Source organism: Vidua chalybeata, chromosome 1 (genome assembly GCF_026979565.1).
Source record: "Vidua chalybeata isolate OUT-0048 chromosome 1, bVidCha1 merged haplotype, whole genome shotgun sequence".
Taxonomy (NCBI): domain Eukaryota; kingdom Metazoa; phylum Chordata; class Aves; order Passeriformes; family Viduidae; genus Vidua; species Vidua chalybeata.
The window spans coordinates 47,631,312-47,645,458 of NC_071530.1; the positions used below are offsets into that span (position 1 = coordinate 47,631,312).

The following is a 14,147-nucleotide window of genomic DNA, read 5'->3' on the forward strand; positions in this document are numbered from 1 at the left end:
TAAACCACTGGAACCTACCACTGAGCTTTGCCACCGCGACTTTGCATTCTCCCTCAAAGTGAAAAAAGCATCACTGTTAGCAGAGTAAAGTTCAAACATGCCATAAGTCCTTCTCCTTGCCCAGCTGTCAGAAAGAGAGAGCATTTAAAATTTTCTTTTGGTTAGGCTCACACAGCCATGGCATAAGCTGTGGTGTACACTTACAGCATCCTTATAACCTTGTGGTCAAAGCCCATGTGCAAAGCTTTCCCTCTTTCTACAACTACCTCCTATCCACTACAGGGTAGGCGAATAAAGTACCTACAGCAGTGAACATGCTGACAGGCACTGACTGTGTGCAGCACAATGCACAGTCACAATGCCAGTCATGGTTCAGTAGCTTGCTCATGAACTGACACCCTAATCTGTCAGAGGAATTGGAGGAATCCCTAACAGTTTGAGAGAAAAGAGCTAATTTTGTGCTGAAGACCACGTTGCAGGCTTTCTGCAGACTGGTGTTTAGCCAAGAAAAAATATGAAGGTGTATTTCTCCTCTGGCAGTTTTTCCCAAATTTATTTCATCTTTCTTGTTCCCATTCTGATGCATCTCAAATCCAAAATGCTAAAAACCAGATAAATCTTGCCTGAAACCAGGTCAAGTAGTCCCAAAATAAAACTCCAGTACGTCGTCTCATTCTTGGTATCCAAGTCATCTGTGGGATTGGTTCTAGCTACCTCAAAGATCACTCTCCACCCACAAAGACTTTTTCACTCTAACTGAAATAAATGAAGTGCCAGACAACACAGGGGCTATAAGAGAGAAGTTTTCTTACAGCATCTTTGCCTACATATGCCAGGCTACACTCAAAAGAGGGGCAAAGAAGGGTGAGCAGCTAAATACTGGGTGACTTCCCACAGCACTAACAAAGTGCCAGATTTTCGCCACTTGTAGTGAAACAGCACCAGACCCAGCCACATTTCATCATGTCTAAAGAATCTGTGTGAAGTGGCCATAGTGCATTTATGTGGTTTAATCTCAATCAGTGCTGAAACAAACTCACTTCACAAACAGTTGTGGTTGCTAAAACTGTTACCACCTCCTGGATTTGTGGAGCTGAATAAAAGTAATTACTTTGGGACAGACAACTAGCATAGGCTACCTCCATCAGCAGCTTAGACTAAGCTACTGGACTTTGGCTGCATTAGGCCAGAGCTTTTGCATGTACACATACACAAGGTTCCATCAGTTTTACTTGGAAGGCAGCAAATTCCAGCATGGAACAATATGAAAACCAGGAAATCAACAAGATTTAAATAACTTGAACTGTACTAATCACATTCAGAAGTTAAAGTTCACTGACCTATTTATAAAAACACTGGAGCTTAGAAGTAGACTGCTCTTAAACATAAGTAAGAGCACACAGAGAGGTTTATTTTTTTAGGCAGTAAAAATTTAGGCTTAGTTTCTCATGTTTCCTGCTGCAATTAACATGAACTATCAAATCAGATGTACAAATGAGTTTGTGGTTTATTTTTGACAATTTAAGTCACTTCATCTGGGCCACAATAAGCATCTCTGCAAACAAGAGGGACTGGGCATAGCACGAGCAGGAACAGAGGAAACACAGAGTAACACACAGAGTAATTAAAAGCACCACTGGACATTTTCTTTGGAGTCTTTCTGTTTAATCATGAAGATGAATCTAAAACACCAAAGCTTTCAGACTCAAAGGTGTAATGGTTGTCAGAGCCCACAACTCACAAGCCCATGGACCTTTCATCATGTCTGGCTCAGAACAAGGTGTGTACATCTGGTCTATACTGTAAATTCAATCATGGCATCACAACAGAGAGAGAGCTCAACTTCAACTCCTTCTTTAGAAAAAGGCTTAAGGAAAACTGCCCATGCCTTATCTCTGAAAGTATTCAAAGTGTAAAGTCTCTAGCACAGCAAGCTAGCCAAAATTTAGAAATGGTTAGCAGTTACCCAATTAAAAAAATATAATTTTGTTTATCCATTCTAAATATTGGCTTAATCACATACTAGGAAACAGCGTGTAAGAGTACAATTAAGCCAAGAGGCTTTCCTACATTAACTGCATGATGCAGTAGTCAGCATGCCAGTTAATTTTAATTGCAACATTTACACACAGTTAATCCTCTTAGTATTAAGGATAGCATCCTGTGGATTTCTTTTCCAAGATAACAGAACATCATTACAGCAGCCCAGCTTTGGCAGTCATATTTAAAGGCATCACTGCTATTCAGGACAGAACTCACCCCCCACTATGGTAGACAAATTAAAAAAAAAAAAAAAAAAAAAAGACAAGAACAGGGCAAAACAAAAAAAACTCTTTTCCAAGATATTCCTGACCTGTTTCTCAAGTGTATGTGATAGATATTTTTCATGGTGTTGATCTGTATTAGAAAAGCTTAATCCTGAGCAATGAAGGAACTAGTGAAATAGTAGTATCCAAAATGTCCCTAAAAAACTCCCTAACAGGAAAATAGATCTGTTGTAAATGTTATCCAGGACAAAGACAGCAGTTATATCAAGGACAAATAAACCTCCTCTTCAATATTTTATCTAGCAAGATATATCACAAGATGACTTTTTTTCTAATGTGGTAGGTAGTATTTCCAAAATGAGATTTCAATCAGACTAGATCCTTTCATGAAGACACACAACGAACATAACACAGCAGGAAGTAGGGGACACCTGGAAAGTTAATCTTGCATTCAGATTTTAGGACCCTCTGCCTTCTAATTTCACCAGCTGGAGCATTGTGAACCTAAATGACCATAAATGTTTTACAAGGCAGGAGAAGCAAGTGGAAGCAAGAAGGAGAGGCAGTGGGGTAGCCCTGTATGTTGGAGAGTTTTCCATTCTCAGAGAGGTAAGGAGGGGTTTCAGTAGAACTGCTATCCTGGAATTCTGGAGGGGAGATTTGTGCCTGCTTAGGAGCCTGGTTGACAGAATCCATAACCCATTGGGAGGCAATCCTGAGGGTCAAAGGGGTCGAGGAAGGCTGGACATCCTGCATGAAGGAAATCTTAAAAGCACAGAAGCAGGCCAATGCAAGACAAGCAGTGGGAAACACCAGCCTGGCTGAGCACAAACCTTTGGCTGGAACTAAGGGCAAAGAAGAGAGATTACAAGCTATGGGAGAAGGGGCAGCACACTCAGGAGGGCTACTGGGCTGCTGTGAGGTTATGCAGGGAGAAAATGAGAAGGGCCAAAGCTCAACTAGAACTTAAACTGGAGAACTGCAGGCCTGTCAGTCTGACCTCTGTGCCAGGGAAAGTCACAGAACAGATCACCTTGAGTGACATCATGAGGCACATACAGGACAAGCAGATGATCAAGCCCAGCCAGAAGAGGTTTATGAAAGGCAGGTCCTGCTTGACCAACCAAGTCTCCTATGCAAAAGTGACCTGCTCAGTGGATGAGGGAAAGGCTGTGGATGCTGTTCACCTGGGCTTTAGTAAGGCCTTTGACACTGTCTCCCATAGCATTCTCCTGGAGAAATTGGCTGCTCATGGCTTGGATAGGTGCATTGCTGGGTAAAAAACTGGCTTGATTGCCAATCCCAAAGGGTGGTGATGAGTGGAATTACATCCCCCTGGTTATATCTAGCAGCTGGTTGCCAGTGGTGGTCCCCAGAGCTCAGCAAGGTGGAGGTCAGTCTCCTTTAAGTAACAATCAATAGGATAAGAGGAAATGGCCTCAGGTTGCACCAGGGTTTTTTTTTAGATTTCGTATCAGGAAAAAATTCTTCATATAAAGGGTTGCCAAGCACTGGAACAGGCTGCTCAGGGAAGTGGTTGAGTCACTGTCCCTGGAAGCATTTAAAAGATGTGGCACTTGGGAACACAGTTTAGTGGTGGACTTGGCAGTGTTGCGTTAATGGTTGGTCTTGATTATCTTAGAAGGTCTTTCCAACCTAAACAATTCTATGTTTCTGTGACTATCTGCCAACAGATTCTGCAGATTCTCAAAGCTCTGCTTTTCTGTGCCACTACTTTGCCCAAAACACATGCAGGAGACTTGCATCTAGAAAGCAGGCCTCAAGCAATAGCAGAGTCCACCAAACCATGCAGAGGGATGAAGGTAAGCAAATTCACTTAAAAAAAAAAAATCCTATCAAAAAAGTGAAGCTCTTTATTCAGAGTTTGCTGCAGGGACACTGGAAAGTTTATCAGGTAAAATAGGTTATTTTGCTACACATTTGTCTTATCATTTTAATGATCTGTTATACCAGTAAAATGCCTCACAATTCAGCTCACTCTAACTGTTTGGAATGGAATGTCTTCTTAACATACTTGAGGAAGACCTAGAAGCATCTGTTCCCATGGTTATAGCTCACTCAGCCTGTTCTTTAACCTTGACCAAACAGCTTTCTTCGGACTTCTCTAACCACCCTAGACAATAACAGCCAAAAAATCTAAAATTCTTCTTGTGTTTATTACCTTTAGTAATAGATTCATCCCCATTTCCATACTGCTGTTATTCTGTTGCACTTTCCTCCAAATGGACATAACAACAGAAAATTAGAGCTGTGAAATACACTTTAAGTTTATGACTGCATTACGTTTCCACAAGGACGAATTTGTGCAAATTGTAAATGAGGACAAAATGACACAGAATATTAGAGTTATAGAGTTCATTACTAAGTTAACAGCTCAGGAAAGAGAAGGAAAGTTCTTGTCAGCAGATCTCCCTTAAAGCACAGATTCAGTGTGCTACAGGATCCAGTAAACACTGGGTGTCATCAGAGGTGGCACCATGAACAAGACAGGGGCAGCACTTTACCACAACACAGGAACTCTATGTACCCACCTACAGGGCACTGAGTGCAGTTTTGATCTTCACATGTTAGGAAGGGCACAGTAGTTTCTGAGAAAATGCAGAGAAAGGCAAGTGTCCAATGGGTTTCAGCAGCTGCCTCTAAAGGCAGGGTCTCCTCAATTGGGAGGGACAAAGGACACAGGACAACTGGAATGAAGAACTGTTTTTATGAAACCCTGCAGTATGACAACTTAGGGGCACTTGATGTAATCAGTAGGAAGTCAGTTTAAAGCAGATAGACCTCTTCATTCAGAGGGCAGAAAATTCTTTAAGCTTGCTGTCAGAGGTTATGGAAGCAGGCTATACCAGCAGGTTCAAGAAGAGATGAAAGAGTGGCATCACCTTTATGCAGGATATTAAATAGACTAAGTGTAGGTGTAGCCTCCAATGCCTGTAGTACAACAAATGTGAATACTGAGGAGGCATAAAGAGGCTGAAAGTCACCATCAGATCGCTACCCTGAACATCATTTGCTACTGTTAGATCTGGAGGCAGACTATGAGATGGGATTTCATTTGGCTGACTTGGTAGGGAATTTCTTAAGTTTATTTTTAGTCACCAAAATATTTATAAGATGTAAGCTAAGTGATACAGGTAATTACCAACATTGTACTACTTGGCATGACAGAACTGTACTGTTTTAGAAGAAATACTGATGCAAGTAATCTAGTGATAAAATTTCTTTTCTGGGAAGTTATTGAAAATAAGGGACAATGTCTTCTGGTTTTTCATGTTATAATTTGATTATAACCTTTTACTTAAAAAAATAAGTAGTTTGTCTGAAGTTTCTAAAAAGAGGATGTTTTCTGCATGCTGTTTATCTGTCTATTCAAGGATTATAGAAGCTGGTAAATAAACCAAGTTAGACCAAGAGGTGAAGTTTCAGGCTGTGCATTAGCCAGTGCAATTCTACAACCTACAAGAGGCACAATTCTGCACATATCCCTCCAGTGCATGGGTCCCCAACACCTCCCTTACATTGGATCTACCACCACACAGCAGCACAATCTGCCACTTGACCTTAAAAGGTTCCTCTCCCCTTCATTCACAAAAAGGAGGAAAATAAAAAGTATTCCAGAGTTTTCTTTTGTCAGATCTGTGACTTGAACAAACTCACCATCCAGCAGCAGTCACTAGGATGTTAGTGAAGCAAAAAGAAGAAGCAGAGTATAAAAAGAATGCTCAACTACCTATTTCTCCAGCAACCCACAGAAATACCAACTTGACTTCCACTTAAACCACATCCTAAGAAAAAGACCAAACTTTGCATGATTTACCCATCTGCAAGTGGAGTGATCTACAAGGACATCATTACCAGGCACCACTTTTTCTACAGAGCACCAGTGGTATTACACTTAGAGCAGACATCCTTCTGACACATTGAAAGAAGTTACACACAAGTTATTTTTAACCTGGATCAGTTCCCCAATTCAAGCAACCACACAGACACACAACACAGTTGTACCAGCAACAGGGAAGGGGTGGGCCCATGACAAGCAGCCCTATCATCCTCTGATAAGTTCCAACAGAAGAGCTGCACCCTGAAAAATAAACATAAGGAAATGACTGACTTAGCTATGCTCCTGCTATTATTAGTAAGATGATGTGGAGAAATCAGAACAGGGCTGGTATGGATACAAAAAAACCCAGAACAAAAATCCACCAAATCCAACTAAGGACTGTCAAATTGAAGTCAGCTCTTCAGCACAAGCACTGAGGGTCAGCATAGCAGCAGTGGCTGCTTAAGCAGATGCTCAAAGAATAGGTGAATACTGAAGCCCAGACTGTGGCTCGCAGTGTGGCTCACTTTTGCCAAATCAAAGCACAGTTGCCCAGTTTGCTACCATAGAGTCTTACTTTTCAACATCTTGCTCATCCCTACTACTGTTATATGTGGCATAGACAGTTGTATCAGTCAACAAGGGAACTAAACCACATGAAAATTTTATCATTTTGGGGTTTGCCTGGTATGCACAGTAGAAGACAGGAATAAGCAGTATATTATAAGCAGGAAAAGTGGGCCAGCTCATTTTTCAAGCACCACATTTGGAATCACAACACCAAAACTTGTTTAAGGGAAAGCCTGCAGGTGTTTGTGCTTCTCTAGGACATACACCCCACTCCCACACCCTTCCTGTGCCCTTCCTCTCACTCACAGAAGGACTGCAGGTAAAACATCCCTTTTCCATTTTTAACTACAGTTGGAGCTTGACAAAAATTTGTTCTACGTCAGTTTAAGCCAGTACCAGAAACAACTGAGGGACAGTTCACAGCTGTTAAAAAAAAAAGCAAAGTTCCATTCTTCTTTCTACCTTTCCTTTACTTCTTTGTTGTCTACAGACTATTCCTGGACATGATTCAAGAGTCCTGCTTCATCCCAGCATCAGATCAAGCAGCCTTTTACTAAGCAAATTTAATGAATTAAAACAGCACAAAATGATCCCCTCCTTGCCACCACCTTCAAAAATTGTCAAAAAAAAAAAAAAGTTAAGTGGCAGGATCTTCTGGGGAAAGGGAGAAGAAATGAGAACCATCCTCTTTCAGTGCTGACCTGTTATGTCTGTTCACTGCACTTTGGTAAACTACCCATCCAAATAGGTTGTTCTTTAAGTATAAAGATGAATTAAAGAGTATTTTTCTGTTGGCCAAATCTTACACAGGCCCATTTGCAATCAGCTGAACCCAAACAGTTGTACTGTGCCCCTGCTATGCCATACCCATCTTCAAGTGCTCTAACCAAAAGCTGAACATTTTCAGAGCCTTTCCTCTCTAGTGATTAATTGTGAGGCAAAATTAGAAACTTAATTCAGGAAAATATCTATACAGATTTTTTAAAAAAACACCCCACTTGATCAATCTCATCAGCCTTGATATGGAACTAAGGAACTAAACAGAAGATATTTTAATAGGAAGCAAGCAGAAGAATTAAGCTGTTTGTGCTGGGGCCAGAAAGTATAACAGGTGGACAGGACATAATTATTTTCTTTAGAAAATTTAGTATAGACCAAAAGTTCTACAAAAAGAGTCCTAAGAGAACTAAAAGGATAACCATTATCACTGTTCTTGAAATCAGCCTGAATGAATGAGGACTGAAAGTGATTTAGTATACATATACTGAAGTTTTACTTCTGTTCACTTGAAAAATATACTAGTGTTCTCTAAGATTTTACTGGAGTCTACAGAGCAGTGTTACCAGCATCCATCAAGCAGGCAGGAGCACAGCCACCCAGATGCCATATGTTGCCCTTACTTTAGAGAATTTCTGCAGGGCTGTGCAGATGCCCCAAAACAGTAAGAAATTTGTGAATATGTGGGAAATACCATGTCTTATAAGTGGCAGAGAAAAGAGAAAGACGGGCATGGTTTGAGCCAGGTGAAATCTACAATCTACCATTTATGTAGCACTATTAATAAAAGTATTATCAAGAGTGATGCAAAATGGAAAATGAAACAGCTCTCTTAGTACACTTCTCCAGTTCCCACTCTTCATGCTACTTTTCATTCTCAGCTGCTTAAGAAGCACCAGGTCCTTCAGTGAATCAGAAACCTTCATTATTAAGAATGTTTTCTTACAACTCACTGAAATCAATTAATCAGTGAAAACAGACAAATATGAAAAACATAAAAACTCAAAAAGCCCCAACTGTACAAATAGCTCATTTCTTGTCCTATTATTTGCATACACTCCCACGCAGGGAGCCTATAAAGGCATGGAGGAATTTCACATGAATATACAATTACAGGTTGTGTTCAGCAGAAAATAGGTCATGAGCAAAATCACCTTTGAAAAAGAACAAACACCAGGGACTTCACTCAGGTTCCCAGCACTGAGAAGACTGGGGTTAGAAAGATGTCCTATCTTCAAACACAGTACAGACTTGAATAATTACAACAAAAGGAAGGCGGAACAGCTCTTCTTGCAAAATAGGATTAAAAGTCTCCCAAAACTAATGGAACAAATTCAGTGTCTGCTCCCTTCCACTTCAAGCAATAAGAATGAAAGGGAAATGTAGGAGATAGGAAAGAAAAGAAAAAACCTCATGGGAAGTTTTCTGATGCATCAGATGAAAAAAAGAACAACAAAATTGTGACAATAAAAATGGGTTGCATTCAATATACAGATGAATTAAACATCCTTGTATTTAAAAGATAACAAAAACATGTCACTATTGTCACCTCTGCATGCTCAGTGCTGGCTCATAAACCCCTCAGCACCAGCAGCCGACCCTTCATTTCTGAGATTTGCTCAGGTGGAAGGTTAAGAGTGACCACAGTCTGCCTCCAGCAGTGAAACCAGCTTGAACACCATCCTTCCCCAGGCAAACACAGGATCTACCAATGGATCTAGAGCTGGCCACAGTCTGTAAGGCCAAGGGTGAGCAGTGATGAGGAACCAGCCATACCCACCAAGGTGCAGCATCAGCCACTCAAATGTCTGTCCCTGAACTGCTCCTACTGCCAGCAGAGAAGCACAGCTAACAATTATCTGAGCTGTGGTTTTCAGCCAGGAAACACACATAGCACACAAAATTATACAGCCATTTTCTACTCTTCATGTAGAATTTTCTTTTCTAAACCTGAGCTCCCCCAGGCTATGGTGCTCCTGAGTCATTGCACCTGATGTACACAAGCATCTAATTCAGGTACAGCCTGGATAGACTGAAGCAAAGGTGACTTATTTATTCTTATCTTGTAGTATCTAGCATGATAAGGTCCCAACACAGAAGTCAGGCTTTTAGACATTTGACCTACCAGAGAAATGCTCCTTCATGATAAGCAAAGCCTTTAAAAAAAACCACACACAACTATTAACATTAAAAATTAATTAAAAATAAACACTTTGAGATTAGAACATCAGACAGCTTTTAGCTCAGGCACTATGAGGGCTTGGTTTTCTTGTCTACATACCCTCTTATTTCCCTAATTTTTAGAAAAAAAGGCTAAAAGACATAATTAATAATTTTCACTGCCATTTCAGGGGCACAGATATAGCCATACCATGACCCCAGAAGCAGCAGCCAAAACTGGATCTGCTATGATAAGACCTATCTCTAGTAGGAACCCTGTCTGAATCAAAATTTGTTAAAAGACCTCACTTACACTGCCTGAAGGAGTTATTGCTATATCTGTAGAGGCATTTTTCCAAATAATACAGCCAAAACATAAATAATTAGGAGACAGAACTGCTTGGGTGTTGTTTTTATTTATGCATGATATAATTGGGTCCAGCTACAAAAGATAAAGAGTTCTGTATATCACAGCCAAAACACAGATGGGCTGTTTGCCTCCAAAAACAGAACCACAGTTGTAAGCCGTGTAACATTTGGGACATTTTTACTTAAAAGCTTCTTGCTACTGTATACAAGAATTCACTAATTGTTTTTCTTTCTGGTAACTTTAAACAGAGTGATATTTTAAAGAGGCATCTCTACCTGGAAGGCAGTCTCTGCAGAAACATGACCTATAGATAATGTTATCTACATACATACAGACATACAATTCACCTTTAAGAGCTGTGAAAAATATTTCCTATTAGCAGCTGTCACTGTCACAAAAAAAAGCTCTGCTCATGTCCATTAGTAAAAGTCAGATTACAGCAATGTGGATTTTAACAGTTAAGTGTTGTAGCTTCCTTGAAGTGACTGTGTTTTTCCTCATGCCTGGTGATTTTCACGTTTTAATTCAGGCCACAACAATATCCTACTGAACAAAAATGAGGGAAAGTATGTGGAAGGGTTGATGGCCTATATAAGCCTCTCTTCACAGCCACTATCCAGCAACCAGCTATAAACAGTGAACAATATCTAATGAAAGTCACAGACATCTGAGTAATTCTAGTGGCATTTAGAGCTCTTCTCTCTTATTTATGTGACTCAGAGTCAGACACTCTGCATATTTCCAGTAGAGAATAAACAAACTCAAAGTCCTCTCTGCAATACAATCCAAAATGTCCTAGAAGACCATAATTTTCCATCCCTGTTGCAAGTTAAAGGCAGCCAAAACCCATCAGGCTCTCTTTTATATGGAACAGAAAAGTTTTCTCCAAAGCTGCAGAATCCTATCCACCAAAGGTGGAAATAAAGCCTGAAATATCCCTCCAATTGCATCAGGACAAAGACCTTGAAAAAGCTGAAGTTTCACTCAATCCCTATTTCTTGGAAATACTCACTGCACAGAGTTTAAATGCCAACAGGCAAATTCAATTGTGTCTGCTTTATTGGTAAACATTGTGTCACCATTGAGGGCAATTAGTAGAACAATCTCACTATTTAATTTGGTGGAGGCAAAACACAGAAGTCAGTAATTACTTCAACAGGTTTCCTTGTAGTGGCCTTTGAAGTGTCTGTCAATTGAAACTTGAAAAGAAAGGAGAGGGAAAAAAACCCCTAAACAACACACAAGCAAAAAAAGTGGAAGATCCAAAAAAAGAGGGACATATTGAAAAGGTTGTCCAGAGTAGCAAGCAGTTAAATGAAAAACTGAAACTGGTCTGTTAAAAAACAAGCAAAATGAACAAACAATAAAACAAAACAGGAAAAAAAAACAAAAACAAAAACAAAACAAAACCAGCACTATCTTATGAGCAACTGTTCTTGCTGTCTTGTTAAATTTAGTCTTCCCAAATGCTTAACTGTGCCTAAGTTTCCTTTATTTCTTGGGTGTGGGTATGAATTACAGCAAGAGAAAACTTAGTTCATGTCTCAGTCGTATTAGCAAACCCTAAAGAACTGTAAAACGCAAACCAGAACCAAGACATGTCTCCACTTAAGAGCAAGCCAAACTAAATTGATAACAAGGTGGACAAGAGACATCTGTATCTATGCAATTAAGCTCAGGTCTTTTTAGCTCAGAATCCACCAAGATTAGGGAATTTGCATGTGGACTTCAGCAGGTTTTAAACAGTGTCCTTGTGCCATTGCTTAGAAATTGTACCTCTGCAGTATTACACGTGCAGTCTTCCAAATAATCTTTTTTTTTTTTTTTTTTTTTTTTTAATTTCAACAATTTTACCAGTAATGCTAGGAATGCTACTTGGTCCTGTTCACATGAGCATGTCCCACATATTTATACTAGACATTCCATTTTTATTACTGCTATAGCCTTTTTATTACTCTGTGTTGAAATCATTGCATCACTTGATGAATCACCTATTGCCATGCTATATGGGGACAAAAAAAGTAAGCCAACAGAACTTAACAGAACTGGGTAAGGACAAGAGAGCAGGCAGGAGCGAGTAGCAAATATTACCCAGCCACTGAAACTTATTTCTACCTGCTCAGCCAAAAAGGAAACTGACATGCACTGAAGGTCTCCTCATACTTCAAAGAGCCCTTTCTGTTTTAAATATTTCAGTTTCCTGTACACCACTTGTTAGCAGAATATTAAACACACAAGAGTACCAAAGTTGAAGGGCTCAGTGCTCAAGTCTCAAACTTAACTGACATGAAAAACTTTGCACATTTGGACTTCTATTTGCTTTTCCTAACCGAAGAAATCAGTTAAAAAGTCATTTAATCAGGTCTCCCAGTACCTACCCTATCAGTGACATTGTGGAAAGTATATTTTCATATATTATAATTTAAAATAAGTGATTGTGGCAAATATTTTTATGGGCTATGCAAGAATTGCATTGAACGATTTACCCACCTTCTCGGTGATGTAGAAATTAGAACTATCAGCATGCTGCAGTGCAAATTGGTCATGATTTGCAAGAGACCACCTTAGAAATATGAAAATAAATTAATCACAGAATGAAATCTTAATAATTCAAAAAGTACCCTTTTCATAATTTTAGTATGACCAAAAAAGCATCTGTCATTCCCATGTATTTCTCATACTTCTCATAGTTTTCCACGGCTTTCAATGATGAGTTCTAAAGTTTAAGTTAAAAGCATGCTTACAAAGCGAAAACTTCAGTACAAATATGTCCTAGCAATCTTTTTTTTGCAATAAGCAAGATCACTAAGTCAGTAAAATTGACCAAAAAAGAATTTACAGTACCAGAAATTTATGCTAGCTTATACAACATACAATGAATATAGTATTAAGTTGATATATTTCATTAGGCATAAAATATAACCTTTTTAGCTCAGCAGCAATTTGATGAATATAACTAGTTTCTCCTGCATAGTAGCACTTGCTTAGAACAGCTTTTTTAATTAATCCATTAAACTTTAATCTAGGTATTTGTCTTAGCCAATCATTACTCTATAATACAGAATTTGCAATTAACATTTCAGTTTCATATTAACAGTCACATCCACTGGACCAGCTTACAGCACCCACTGGACTCAGTGCTCAAAATTCAGATGCACAGGCAGTGCTTTAGTCCCTTAACCCATGAACAGCAGGGACCACAAGCCAAAATGAGTCAGTAAAATGCATCTCTGTGCAGAAAGGAAGGAAGGAGTCAAAATGAGAGTCACCCACATGATGGAGCTGCTTTGATAGAAGCTTTATCTTGCAAGCAACTGATCCAAAATGCACTGCAAATTCAAAATTTGAAGCTAGCACAAAAAGATTTAAGAAACTAATGACTAGTGACACAGGATATCTAGATTTTCTTTGGAAAAAAATATCTCCTAGGTGGTTTAATACTTCAAAAAGCACTGTATGTAGTATGTACTATATAGCAGAACTTACCCATCACAGACTTCTTTTATTATCGAGGACAGTGGCTTTTTCTGGTAAATGAAAAAAGAAAGAAAAAGCAAAATCACCAAATTAGAATAACTCTAGAGTTCTAAGAATATGATTCTAAAGCCAGTAAATGCAAAGAACAAAACTAGTAGCATTTCATTATTTATTTAATGTCAAGTGTGAATGGATCCCAAAATTTTCTTCTGTTTTGGTCTCATAAAGGTATAAAGATAGCAATTCTAGACATATGCATTATGACATTATCCATTATTTTTGCCAACCTTAGCCTATATAACATAAACTCAGTTTTTCAACTGAGAAATCAGAAGTTTCTTTTGTGTACACTGTATCGCATTACCCAACAGAAACAGAAGATTCAGATATCAACAGGAGCATTTTCCAGGAATGAAATCTGAAACCAGAAGACATTCAAAAATTTTAAACCTTCTTTTGTTCCTTTCAGAGATGGTCATAGGATGACAGTAATCCTCTCTCTTAAGTGCACACATGCAGGTTCCCCTCTGATAAAACACCACCTGGAAGGTGTTAGAATCCCAGATGTCTCAGTTCTGCTTTTTTTTCTACATCTGTGAGCACAGGAGCATTTGGACTGACTCAAAACAGCTCTCCTGCTTTGGGTCCCAAAATAGAAAAGAAGAAAAGAGTCTAGACTGTTGAT

The 14,147-nt window shown here is 39.2% G+C and overlaps 1 protein-coding gene across 3 annotated transcripts in view; it reads right to left on the reverse strand.

Moving 5' to 3' along the window:
• Positions 1-14,147, reverse strand: part of ELMO1 (engulfment and cell motility 1) — a 302,773-nt gene that overhangs the window by 226,333 nt on the left and 62,293 nt on the right. For all 3 annotated transcript variants that reach the window (XM_053942149.1, XM_053942139.1, XM_053942157.1), the window contains exons 4-5: positions 13,472-13,512; positions 12,476-12,548 (exon numbers count right to left, since the gene is read on the reverse strand). In XM_053942149.1, the coding sequence (XP_053798124.1) occupies positions 12,476-12,548; positions 13,472-13,512 (114 nt within the window). The remainder of the gene's footprint in view (positions 1-12,475; positions 12,549-13,471; positions 13,513-14,147) is intronic.